Genomic DNA, 14,141 nt, shown 5'->3' with positions numbered 1-14,141 from the left:
CAATTTTCACCATCCGTTCGTAAAGTTATGTTAATTAGTTTAGAAAGCGTAGTCGAACATGAACCGAATGTCTTGTTGCACATTTTCGTTTCGCTGCGACGTGGCCTATCTCTGCGGTACAACAATGGCTGCTCTCAATGTCCTTCACACTAGCACTCTAATTGATTATAAAGGTGTACCTTGATTCAAACGCTGTACAATGGAAACTCTAACTTTGGTAAACGTAAATTCATGTTCTATACAAATTGGTTCAAGTTTTGTAAATTTAAAGAATTTTTTTAATCAATTTTTAGATCAACATTAACATCACGTGCTGCACACAGATTTCGTTAATTGGGCGGTAAGGTAGACCCTTAGTGAAGATTATTATTAAATATGCACTAAGACAGACCACTAAAAGGCTGCATTTACGACAGCTAGAGTCATTGTGACATTGTTGAGAAATTTATCACCCGTAATAGAACTTGCAAAGTGGACCACTTAAATAAAAAATCTGTATTTGAAGCCGCGAGATTTATTTATAAAATGATAAAGTGTAAAATGATCATTTGACGTAGATCGGAGTCAAAACAGGTCTAAAGGCGAGTGCCACTCGAGCTCTCACAATAGTTCGCAGCGGCAAGTGTTGGCCGCTGTTGTGAAACGATTCCCAAACAATATATAGCTCTGCTAATGTTCTCCGCGTCAAGGATGCCCAGTCAATGACTTCTGTATTACTCAACTTATATTGTACCTTTATACAAAGGCGTAGTATGAAATTATACCACCAAAGAATGCATTTCTATAGAAACCCTTTTCGAACGTTGAAATATGCTTTAATTTGCGCATCTATGCTATAATGAGTAAGTTTTTTTAGGCTCTTACGATATATGCAGCAACAATTTACGATTCCATGTGTTTTTGGAACGAAGTTCCTTATCGCGCGTTGTGAAAGGGGGCTAGACGGAAAAAATTCTTACGAAAAGTTGTCACGACACTTTTTGCTATAGTAAGTATGTTAACGACGAATGAGCGCTACTTCACCATGGCAACGACGTGACAATATATAACGAAAATTCATAGAAATAAAATGTACTTCTTGTGAAGACTTAAGTTTTTTATTCATAGAATAAACATTGGTTCCTTCACTAATTAATCGAAAGGAACTTCGTTCCATCCGGGTGTCCCTTGACACCTCTCAAGTTTTTTTTAATTTAATAGAAGTACGGAAGTATTTTCAATTTCCTATAATACAAGACCTTACCCAACCGATCGGATTCAATCGTAGAAATGATGTTAACTTTAGTATTACTTTTATTACAAGGAAGATGTTTTTCTACCAACATAAAAAAATAGTAAAAAGCTTAATTTATCCTGGCAAAAATACCCAGTAACTTAGTTAAAGGACATTGCGGGTGAGGTCTTGACAGATTATTATAACATATTTCCTTGTGTGAATTGGATTATGTCCTTTGACCTGTAACCTATACGGCCTCCGATCAGGAGTTTTTTATGAAACTTAACCCGGGAAGCTCCTGGATAAGTTGCTCTTAAAACATAGGCTAGATAAATAGGTCAATACGACAAGGAAATGATTACGTACAACTTCATTCGTCTAATGATATTAACTACTCTGTGTTCCAAAACTGAAGAATGTTCACCATAGACAACTTCGCTTAAACTCGGAAATATTTCTGGTTATACACTTCTCACATTGCTATAAAACAGTAGGTATCTCTATTTTCTAATATCACTTTTAGTTTTATCAGTTTTTTTATATAAAACTAGCTTTTACCCGCGACTCCGTCCGCGCGGAATAAAAAATAGAAAGCGGTGTAAAAACTATCCTATGTCCGTTTCCTGGTTCTAAGCTACCTGCCCACCAATTTTCAGTCAAATCGATTCAGCCGTTCTTGAGTTATAAATAGTGTAACTAACACGACTTTCTTTTATATATATAGATAACTGAAAAATGGCGGTCATTTACATTTGACTTTCATTTGTTTACTTAATTTCGGCATTGCATTGAAACGATATATTTTTAAAGACATGATCAATCAGTCGCATAAAGACTAATTAAAAACGTATATTGTATTTAATTCCGAACCGACATTTCAACAGACGAGTCATGTTTACTAATAATCTTAAAAGATATAAATATCAATTGTTACACAAACATTTAAAAAGAGAGAAAAAAAAACAACATATTAATCTTGTGTTTAACGACCGCTTACTCGGTTGAAATATCGAATATGACAGCGAAATATTTACGGGCGCAGCGTTTCTTTGAACAAAAAAAAAAACTATTTTGAAGTTTCTAATTCTAATGAAACAAGTCACCTGTTTGTGCTTGTTTTCGTTGCCATTTGTTTGTACGGTCCGCAGGCTATGTGATAAGTTATTGACGCGTGGATACAAGGAGCGCGCCTGTCAAACATCACCGCTTTGAAATGTTCAATGGCGAAACATTTCGAGATGCATTTCGTCTTTGTGTCCGATCTACAATAGATTCGTAACTTACGTAAACTATTGAAAAGATATATTTGAATCTTTAAAACCTGTTATCTATTTATTTATTTCTATCTATTTAAACAAATCAGATCGTTTTCACAAAAAAATTTCACCAAAGATAAGTAAAATGCCAATACGATGCATGTATGTATGACGTCATCAAATGTTGACAAAATGCTGTTTAAATTCATAAAGCAAGGGATCCCCTCCACAAAGGAATACATAACAACTCTTGCAACACCGAAACACGAAGTCGACTGAAAGATTTGCAAGTTAATGAAAAAAAAATCAATATACGTTCAGTTGGCTCGTATTCACCGACTTCAGTTTTATTTGGTATATATTTCTACTGTTTTAATACACTTGATATTTGTTTCTTATTCTTTTATTTTAAAAAAATTTCTTTTAAATTTCTATTCTGCCAGTTATCGATTAAGATCTTCGCTAAGATGAAGTAAATAAGTGATCTACGGATTTTTATAAATGAAAAATATTAGTACAACTTTTCACCAAATATCTGATTATCTAATCAAAAATTAACCCGAATTTAATGAAATATAAATTATTACTATAAAAAAGCACATAATATTAAAAGTATAATTAAAAAGTAAAAAAATATTAAAAACACAACGCTATTCACAATATTACAACCACGCATACAAAGAAAAATTAATATTTCTTACATTCAGAAATTTTGTATACATTTGCTACTGTAAAATCTTAAGATATGTTCTAGATCTGCGTTAAATTAAGTATAAAATTTCATTTCCACGAAATCTAAATCTTATAAATTTAAAGCTGGACTTGCAGTTGTCATTAAAATCAGCCACCATTATCTTGCCAGAATTAATTTATCCAACGGCAGCGATAACATTTTCTCAATTTCATTTTAACATAGCTTTTTTATATTTCGTAAGTAACGGATTAAACATTATTAATAAACTTTAAAAAAACATTGTGATCGTTCCGACTGACGATTCGCTAATCACATTGACAATTTGCCGCCAAACAGAAAAATGCTCCGGTCGAATCGAGGCCTGAACTCATAAACTGGTCCAGAACATCCCGCCCTCGTAATCCAGTTTACGTAATTAATTCTTAGAATATACAGTTTTACAGCAACAACATTCGTTCATAATTACTGAATCGCTACCGATGACCACATTCCGAGGCTGGGCTCGAAGATACCACGGCAGGGACATGACAACTAAATGAGCCGCACCCACACACCCGCCGAATTATGAAACGTAGAAAATATGACACAATGATATCTTTGCTGAAGTTCATTAAAATACCAAAAAAAGTACATCAGCACAAACGACGCCTCTGATGCAATGAGACGAAGATTTGCTAACACACTGCCAATCTAACAAGTGCCTTACGATCATCGAACTGTAAACAAACGAACAATTTAAACATTAAAAAAAAGTTATTAAAACAATCGCTGGTGCTTCGAAACAATAAATAGATTAAACGAGTCAAAAATAATGTTAGTCGAGGTGACGAGACAAAGTGTGAGATCGGACTCAAGCATTTAAAATGTTAGACGTTTTTCGTGGTTTAAAAAATCTTATAAAGGTGAACTATGTGCACATCGACTCGCCCGTGTTCCGGCTGCACTACTCCATCACGGTCATCTTGCTGATCTCGTTCAGTCTGATCGTGACGACACGCCAGTACGTCGGTAACCCCATCGACTGCATACATACCAAGGACATCCCTGAGGACGTACTCAACACCTATTGCTGGATTCACTCCACCTACACGCTCAAGAGCTTCTTCAACAAGAAGGTGGGCGTCGAGGTGCCCTACCCCGGCATCGGCAACAGCCGCGAGAAGGGAAAGGAGGACATGAACGACAGGAAGATCTACAAGTATTACCAATGGGTCTGCTTTTGCCTATTTTTTCAGGTGAGTTTAATCATTTTTATTTATTCCGAACCTTTTTTAAAAATTATATCAAAGTATTTTCTTTGTCTCCTGACACCTTAACTCATAGTTTAATAAAGACTTCAAATTTTAACCATCAAAATGTATGTAATAAAGTAAATAATAAAATTTGATCATATCTATATTATTCTAACGTTAAACCCAAATTTAGCTTGTACGTTGTGAAAGAATGTTGCATAGTATTTATACTCAGCTTGATAAACATGCTCGAGTTGCCGGAAACTGGCGGAGGAAGTGGCGCTGTATTCTTAAACAATAATCATCGTACATACTTCTTATGATTGATATTTCATGCGAAATAATAGAACATTGCAGGTTCTGTAGATTTCTTAATTAGGTAAAATAAAGGGCATAACAAGGACTAGAAGTCTCTGCTACTTGTTTCAATCTTGCTACTTCTATATTTAGGTTGGTATGTCAATTATTTAAAGGTACCTATAATAGAGGTCTCTTAGTTAGTCTTTGTTTCGTTTAAGAAAGAATTCCGACACAAATACTGAACTTTAGCTATATTTTCCTCGTCACTTCAGACCATAATTGCCCCGAAAAAAATGTTGATATTGCGCGTTTTCTTTTCTCTTTTGTTCGATCACGTTCTCGACAAGGAAGCGTTCAAACGAAACGCTAATTAACTGAGCATAAAGTAAACTGCCAAAGAATATTAGTAGGTTAAACTGTTCTAATTGACGCATCTGTTGACTGAGTAAGGCAGGTGAATCGCAACGCCTGTCGCAACATCAAGGTGCATGTTAAAGCTCAAATAAAACAACGCCAGTTAATTTTAGCCGTTTTACAACGCGACCCGTTTCACAACGATTTTTTTTAACGTCCCTGTTTTTAACATCCCTGTAACGAACACTGTGCACGAAACGGAGCACATTTATAAACGGAAAACTGATCCTCTCCCTGAACCAAGACGTTCCTACGCACAAGCCCTCCGAAGAATACCTCCAGTTCCGAGGTACAATGTCTTAGTCGAGTCTGTGGACCCACGACATACATCGGATGATATTGTCCAGAGATTAAAAACCGGCGTTAACATAGTGGAACGGGGCATTGGAGTATCTGCAATACGGCGATCTAAAAACCAGCGAGTAATTGTTAGCTGTGAATCTGCAGGCGAACAGCAAAGCTTTAGCGAAGCTTTAAGACAAGCCGATCAAACTTTATCGGCAAAACAGCTACCAAATAAATTACCACTACTAAAAATTGTTGGACTAGCGAAAGACCTCACCGATGTCCAAGTAACGGAGGCTGTACTTAAGCAGAATAAAGACCTTTTAAAGGACATTTCGTCAGAACGGCAGCACATCAAGATAATAAGGCGTACTAAAGGGAGGAACGATGTACTCACTAACGCAGTTATGGAAGCTGATCCAAAGATGTGGAAAGCTTTAGTGAACCAGAGAGTACGAGTCGGGTTCCAGGTACTAGTAGCCTATGACCAGTCCCCAATCACACAGTGTTATAAGTGCATGGGCTTTGGACATATGGCAAAAGCATGTACTGTGACAGCGGCTTGCGGATATTGTGCAGACCATCACGAAACGCGAGATTGCCCCAGAAGGAATGGGCTGCCACATTGCATCAACTGCAACAAGCATGGCAGGACGTTAACTCCATCTCATCCAGCATACAGTTCAGAATGTCCTCTATGGCAGAAATGGGATAGAATTGCTAGATCAAGAGTCAACTACTGTTAACGATAAGGGCACGGATGTACAATATTCTAGAATCAAATTTGTTCAAGCCAACCTAGGACGTGGATATGCGGCGACTAAGGACATCATCTGCACAGCCATTCAAAGAAAATACTCAATACTTATGCTTCAGGAACCGTATGTAGGAAACAGAGGTCAAATATGTGACATTGAAGGAGTCATTCAAAATACCAACGGTCAAGGCATCGTCAAGTCTGCGCTTGTTATTCTAGATAAAAGAATATCGATATCAATTAACCGTGATTTAATAACCAATAACATAGTCGCCCTCAAAATCCACATTGGTAATATCGACCTCGGAGTCATCGGGGTTTACCTTCAAGGAGACAGACCAATTGAGGAGGATATACATATCGTATCTCAAAATATAGACAAACTAGGGACTAAAAATATAATATTAGCAGGAGACTTCAACGCAAAAAGCCCCTGGTGGGGATCCAAAACCGAAGATCACAGGGGCTCTATCATTTCCGACTTTCTGGCTGAAAAAGGTCTAACTGTACTAAACCGAGATTCGACACCTACCTTCTACACAATTAGAGGCGGGCGGACACTCACCAGCTGTATCGATGTTACTACAGTTTCACAAGACTTCTTGCATGCAGTCCAAGATTGGAAGATTGATCCTGACTTCTCACACCTTTCCGACCATAGGCCCATAACATTTGCGCTGTCGCTTGTCAAATCTCTCTCAGCTGGACCCAAACCAACAACACGTACCTATAATACCAAGAAAGTCGATTGGAGTAAATTCAGAACTAGTTTAGAAGAGAAATTGAAACAGGAAAATCTAGACAGGGGTTACATAGAGAAGATATCTACTAAGCCGGCTCTAGACGATGTTTGCGAAAAGATGACAGACATTGTTAGGGAGACTTGTGAAGAACTTATACCAAAGATAAAGGAGGGTCGCACTGATAAACCAGTTTATTGGTGGACGACGAAGTTAGGAGAACTAAAGCAAGAAATGAAAAGGCTACGGAAGAAAATCGGTAAAGCCAACAGTTTACGGAAACCTTACGTTATAGAAGAATATTTAAAAGCAAAGGAGGTATACAAAAATGAGATTCAGGCGGCAATAACAGAGAGTTGGAAAAGGTTATGTGCAAAACAGGAAAGAGAGACAGTTTGGCAAGGAATTTATCGGATATTAAAGGTTTGTGAACCTAAAAAAGATAACGAATTGTTAAAAGATCCAGCTACCGGAGTAACACTTTCTCCCGCGGAATCAGCTGCGTTGTTAGGCCAAACCTTCTTTCCTTTGGATCAAGCCAATTCTGATACAGAAACACACCACATCATACGTAATAAGGCAAAAAAATTAAACACTAGATCTGAAACCGAGGCCAACCCCCAAATTGTCGACTGCACCTCAGAGGAGATTTTCACAATATTAAAGAACATGAGCCCAAAAAAGGCTCCTGGCCACGACGGACTTACTTCCGATATATGTACTAATGCTGTCTTATCTAACTCTGACACTTTCACTGCTTTGTATAACGCCTGCCTAAGGATCGAACACTTTCCCATAGTTTGGAAAAAAGCCATAATTAAAGTTATTCCAAAACCTGGAAAAGAAGATTACAGTTCTCCCAAGTCCTACCGACCAATTGGTTTATTACCTATTTTAGGAAAAGTCCTTGAAAAACTGTTTACTCGTCGGATCAATTGGACTCTAGGATCTACTGGCTCTCTAAATGCTAGGCAGTATGGCTTTATGCAGCAAAAAAGCACCGAAGACGCCCTGTACGATCTTGTATCGAAGATTAAAGATGGCTTACGACAACGTATGATGATAGTCGTAGCCGCCCTAGATATTGAAGGCGCTTTCGATAATGCTTGGTGGCCAGCTGTAATTACGGAACTTGCCGCTAAAAACATTGATAGTGCTACAATACGTTTGGTAGGAAGCTATTTATCTGACCGCACTGTGGAAGTTAGATATGCAGGGGCCCTAGATGTCAGGGAAACCAACAAAGGCTGTATCCAGGGCTCAACCTGCGGCCCGCTCTTCTGGAATATTCTGATGGACCCTCTGCTTCAGGCGGCTGACGGACTAGAAGCTCATATCCAAGCTTTTGCCGATGACATAGTGATAGTCGCCACAGCTTCTACTACAGATAAGGTCGAGGAAATCATGACAAGGGCTCTAAGCGCAGTGTCCAGATGGGGTGAATCGTTCAGAATGCGCTTTGCCCCACACAAAACGCAAGTCATGCTCGTCACCAAAAAGCTAAAATACCGGGCCCCACGCATAAATTTTCAAGGAACCGAATTAGATCTCTCTGATTCCATCAAAGTCTTAGGCCTAATAATTGACCGAAATCTGAACTTCGTAAAACACATCTCATCAAGACAAGATAAGGCAATAAAATTATTTAAATCTATATCCAGAGCAGCAAGTGCACATTGGGGCCTTAACAGCAACGTCTTGAGAATTATATATAGTGCTGTAGTCGAACCAATCGTTCTTTATTCCGCAAATGTCTGGGCTCAAGCTTCTCATAACAAGACAAATCGTAAGCGATTGGACAGTATAGCAAGAAGCTTCTCAATTAGAATCTGTAAGGGACATCGCACTATTTCCACCGTAGCCTCAGCGATTCTGGCTGGCATCCTCCCTCTGGATCTTAGAGCTAGAGAACGAGCTACCCTGTACGAGATCAAAAGAGGAAAAGAGCTTCCCGAACTGCCTGGTCGAGCTGTGGAGCGTGATATTGACCCACATCGACTTCCACATCCAGCATATAGGCAAAATAAAACTTTTAAAATTATATCTACTGCAGAAGATCTAGCAAGATTGAGCAATAACAAATGGCACATCTTTACTGATGGAAGTAAACTGGATGGAAAAGTTGGAGCGGCTGCCTCGTTTTGGAAGGGAGGGACAGAGAAGCATTACAGTACAATAAGGCTGTCCAATTACTGTAGTGTCTTTCAGGCGGAGTTGGCAGCTATGAGACTGGCGCTGCAAGTCATCACCCGGAAGCCCAAAAGCTACAGCGAAATAATCGTCTTGAGCGACTCTCGATCAGCTTTACAAATTATATGCGACTCTTCTTCCCTGCATCCACTAGCTGTAGAAATACGCGAACTAATAACACTAGCAGAGCACAGTGAGATAATAGTCGAACTCGCATGGATAAAGGCACACTACGGTCTTAGTGGCAACGAGCGCGCAGATGAGCTAGCCAAAAAGGCCGCATTGACCTGTAATAAGCCACCGGCATATGATAAATTTCCGATCACGTTTGCAAAGCGCTCCATAAGGGAAGCCTCCATTACAGAGTGGCAAACAAGGTATGATGACTATAATGCTTCCAGCCCTCTAAAGCTCTTTTTTAACAATGTACGAGTGGCCTATCGAGTCTTACGAAACGACGAGCATAACAACATACGTACCCAGCTGCTGACTGGTCATGGGGGCATTAAGTCATACTTATATAAATTTAAGCTCGCTAATAACCCATCCTGTCTATGCGATAATACTACTGACGAAACCATAGCACACATCTTTCTGGATTGCCCAAGATTTGCGAGACAAAGATACGCCTGTGAGAGTACGATTGGTCAGTCTCTAACAAAAAATGCCCTACACTTAATAATGGAGAATGATACATTAAGGATCATATTATTAGATTATGGATCAACCATTATGCGCTTGGCTGCGAAGGCCAATGGCTCCAAAGTTGCCTAAATTAATATTCACAAAAAAAAAAAGAGAAAGAAAAAAAAAAAAAAAAAAAAAGAATAAAAAAATATATATATAAATAAATAAAAATCCAAAGTAAAAAAAAAAAAAAAAAAAAAAAAGTAAAAAAAAATAAATAAATAAATAAATAAATAAAATAAAATTTAGGATGAAATCCATATGTAGTAAATATAGCTTAATCAATAATTAGAATAATCCAATTGCTTTATTAACAAATGTATATATGTGAATTGTAATGACAATATTTATAAACAATCCGAGGCCCATCCCCATCACTGTACCTTTTGTTAAAAGCTCACTATGTGTTGGGGGACCTGAATACCAAACAGCTCATATAAATATGTATGATGTATAATTTCTGTTATATTGTAATGAAAAATATAAATTCATAGATAATTATAGATTCAATTCATAGATAATTGTAGTTATTGTAATTCGATATAATTGTTCATTAATATTTGGGAAAGCCGTAAATGTACTAAATTTAATTATATTAGTGTTTAGCATAGCTACAGAGTAAAATAAGGAATTTTAAGGAAACCAAGGTTGCTGCAGAACTGATAGCAGCAGGGGTAAGGGAAATGAAATAAAAAAAAAAAAAAAAAAAAAAAAAAAAAAAACGATTTTTTTTTATTATCTGTGCTGTTTTAATGACGTGCTAACTCGCGATTATCTCGGCCGTTAATCAAAACTGGGATACGGGATTTTTGGCGATCAAAATATTTTGATATTGTTACAGACAACGGTGATTGTGACCGAAGATAAAAAATAGTAACGTCACATCCTGGTTAATACGACCGTGGCGACATCTACACCAATTTTAAATTGTCAATTAAATTATTAATACGAACGGCTCAATGGATCTCGATGAAATTTGGCATAGATGTAGATCATAGTCTGAAAGAACACATAGGCTACTGGTTATGGTTTTTTTATTCCGCACGGACGGAGTCGCGGGTGACAGCTAGTATTGAATATAGCCCATGTTTTCAGGGGATAACGTAGCTTTACAACGGTGCAAATTTTTTCAAATCGGTTCAGTAGTTTCTGGGCGTATTCAATGCAAACAAACAATTGTTTCTTGATTAAAAAATTAGTATAACACATTTGTTCCAGTACTGTGATATAACTATCTTACACTTACCTAAATATCTAAGTTAATGAATGTTTATCATAGAGGCTAACACGTGTCCTGTTTAAACTAGTTGTTCATGTATGCTAAGTGGCTACTAATCCTCTTCTTGGCTCGCGAAGATTGTACAAAGCCAACAGACATGTAGCCTCCATCAACAAAATTAAAACGACAAACTATACAACAACGTTGTACCCTTAATTACGCGACCTCTTTGCTCGTACTTTACGATTATCGCGCGAGGGCCGCGTCGCTATTGTCTTGGGAAAATTTAACTTAAAAATTACGTATAGTATGTAAGAAAAATTGTTTATATAATCTAATAGAAATATAAAATTTCAATGTTTTGTAGTCAAAGGCGTATCCCAATACGTATACGTAATGTGTAAAATTTGCCATAATTTAAAGGCGCGTCAGAGAACCCGCATAGAACAATACATTATTGTGCACAATTACTTCATCACCGAATGAAATAAAACACTCAATTTGAATTTGTCTCTAGTGCCAACCCTTAAATCTGTTCCGAACCATAGATAATATTTGTATTCATACGCTGTACAAGACTTAAACAATAAAAATAACTAGTTCATTATCCGCGTTCAGTCGTCTCTCAGTCCGTTGTTTTCATTAGGACCGCCGCCGCGCCGGAAGACATGGGCTATGCAAATCCTTACGATATGCTAATGCCGGCTATGTTACAACTACGGTAAAGACCCACTTCCACTACAACGACTCAGATTCCCTGTCTATATACTAACACGCTTAAAATTTATCGTAATACACAGCTATTATGCCCCCGGGTATCACCTACTTTCCCGTCAAAGTCCCGTCAAAATCAGACCAGCCGTTTGTGAGTTTAGTCGCAAAAAACGCGGCTTTGTGGACAGACATACAAACATTTTGTGTGTACAAAATATGACACTATTCCGATATTACATACGTACACTTCAATTTTATTAATGTGACAATCAAATTATTTCATCGACCCATTGTCGTCCCATCTTGTTTGAAAAAAACAGATGACAATGTTTGACACATGTTTTGGCGATGGAAACTCGCGTTAAACTCTAAACACTTGCTTGTCTAATGAGAGTCGCGCATCTAACCTTCAGTTAACGTATTAACGAAGACGAGACTCTCGTAAACTGCGCTCAAACATTGATAATTCAATGGTATTAAGATAAGCCGAGATTACGCAGCGCGGCGGCGGATGCGTTTTTAATAACCACCTCATCTGCGCTCAGTATACATGCATACCTGTATTAAAATAGATTTTTAATTTATTATTTTAATAAATAAAGGTTAAACAGAATTGATTCGAAATAAGTAATGAGCCCAGGGGGGTTGATAACATAGTGATTTCAGTGGTGATGTAAAAGAAAACCAATATCATAAATGTAGATTACTTGTATGTATGTATATTAGTTCTCGGACGGCAGAAAATTATGTCCCTGATGTCTCTATTATTTCGTCAAGTAATAAACCGGTCATGGAGTATTTATTTGACATCTCTTTCTCTCATCATTTTTACTTTTTTTTAATTACGCGCTGACAAATTCGAGAGCAACAGCTAGCTTGAGAATAAAGTCACTTTTACATTTTTATTTTGTATAAATGAATTTCACGATTTGCCTACTTGCTTACTTTGTCATCATGTATATACTTTGGTCGCACGTTTGTTCTATAGTGGCACCAGTGGAATCGTACCTTAAGAGACAATGATCAAAATAAAAAAGGGAGCAAAGCGACCCGGCTCCTTAATAACGCTACTTAGCATTCGGCGGCCGGTGTTGGGTCGCGACGCCAGCGCCCCCACCCGTCTGCTCAGGACCCGACTGATGCTTTACCATTTACACTCAATTTGCAACTACAATGATAATGTTTTTATAATTAACTAGCTATCGCCCGTGACTCTGTCCGCGTGGAATAAAAAAAACTTAATAAGTAGCCTATGTGTTCTTCCAGACTATGCTCTACATCTGTGCCAAATTTCATCAAGATCCGTTCAGCCGTTCCGGAGATACCTTCAAACAAACATCCATCCATCTAAACATTCGCATATATTATATAATATTAGTAAGATTGACAGTTTTAACAAAACACGAGTTTAAACAAAGATTTGTTCAAACAATTTAATCAAAAATACCTTTTATTGTTCATTTAATATGTCAAAGTGTTTTAATATTAAAACCAGACAATTTAACAACCAAATTAAAATTGCAACCAATTTTTTAGACGTATCTTTTTCTTTTTCTGCATGTAATTATTGTTTAAATAAAGATTATAACGATTCCAACTTTAAAATGTTCTTATTTTAAATTTAAGTTTAAAAAATCAAAGGTAAAACATTGACTTATATATCCATTACATCGCATTTCGACACAAAATGTACGTACACTTAACGTAGCGAGGTCTCTCTGCAGGGTTGCCATATACAACACGAAGAAACCTTAATGGACATGTTTTGTTCTTGTAGCACTTTAAATACCGTTAATATAGTATACTATTAGAAGATTTTATTATTTGCCTTAATAGTAGAAATTATATGACTAGCTTTTACCCGCGACTTCGTCTGCGGGGAATTAAAAAAGAAACTTTATGATTAACCTATGTGTTCTTCCAGATAATCTTCTATGTTTATGCCAAATTCAAATAAACATCGATCCATCCATTCATTTAAACATTCGCATTTATAATATTAGTAAGATCTGTACTTTGGTAAGTAATACATTTTAAAACATAAGTATCAATGTTATTTAAATTTCGTCTGCATTCAATGAAAGCGCACCCTAAGATTTTCACAAGTGACTCAAATGGGGCCAACGTCTAATAAAGTATGATATTTGCATATTTTAGTACCACTAACCCAGCCCTATATTTTTAGTCTCAAACTCAGCATATGTAATAAATTATCGTTTAAATCTGATATCTACTTTCAAAATGACCCTAGCTTAGGCATTATCTCAACCGATCTGTTTTAACTGGGATAGACACAGATAACAATTGTAAATGTATTGTCCCTAAATTAAGAGTCACTTTGCCTTAGTCTTTTATTAAAAAGTGCGGCTTGATTTCACACACACATCTTTAATCCGTAAATAATAATTTACGTTGGCAACTTTTTACGTCACCTCAT

At 37.0% G+C, this 14,141-nt stretch overlaps 1 protein-coding gene across 6 annotated transcripts in view; it reads left to right on the top strand.

The window, feature by feature from the left end:
* Positions 1 to 14,141, top strand: part of LOC106711635 (innexin shaking-B) — a 99,192-nt gene that overhangs the window by 73,861 nt on the left and 11,190 nt on the right. The window contains exon 2 of one of the 6 annotated variants that reach the window (XM_014503998.2): positions 3,602 to 4,401. The exons of 3 other annotated variants lie outside the window; for them this stretch is intronic. In XM_014503998.2, the coding sequence (XP_014359484.1) occupies positions 4,030 to 4,401 (372 nt within the window). In that variant the 5' untranslated portion in view covers positions 3,602 to 4,029. Of the gene's footprint in view, positions 1 to 3,502; positions 4,402 to 14,141 lie in introns of all 6 variants that reach the window. 2 more of the 6 variants (XM_014504000.2, XM_014503999.2) reach the window with 2 other exon arrangements.

This window comes from Papilio machaon, chromosome 3 (assembly GCF_912999745.1).
Source record: "Papilio machaon chromosome 3, ilPapMach1.1, whole genome shotgun sequence".
Classification (NCBI taxonomy): Eukaryota; Metazoa; Arthropoda; class Insecta; order Lepidoptera; family Papilionidae; genus Papilio; species Papilio machaon.
This window is presented reverse-complemented; position numbering and strand designations above follow the sequence as displayed.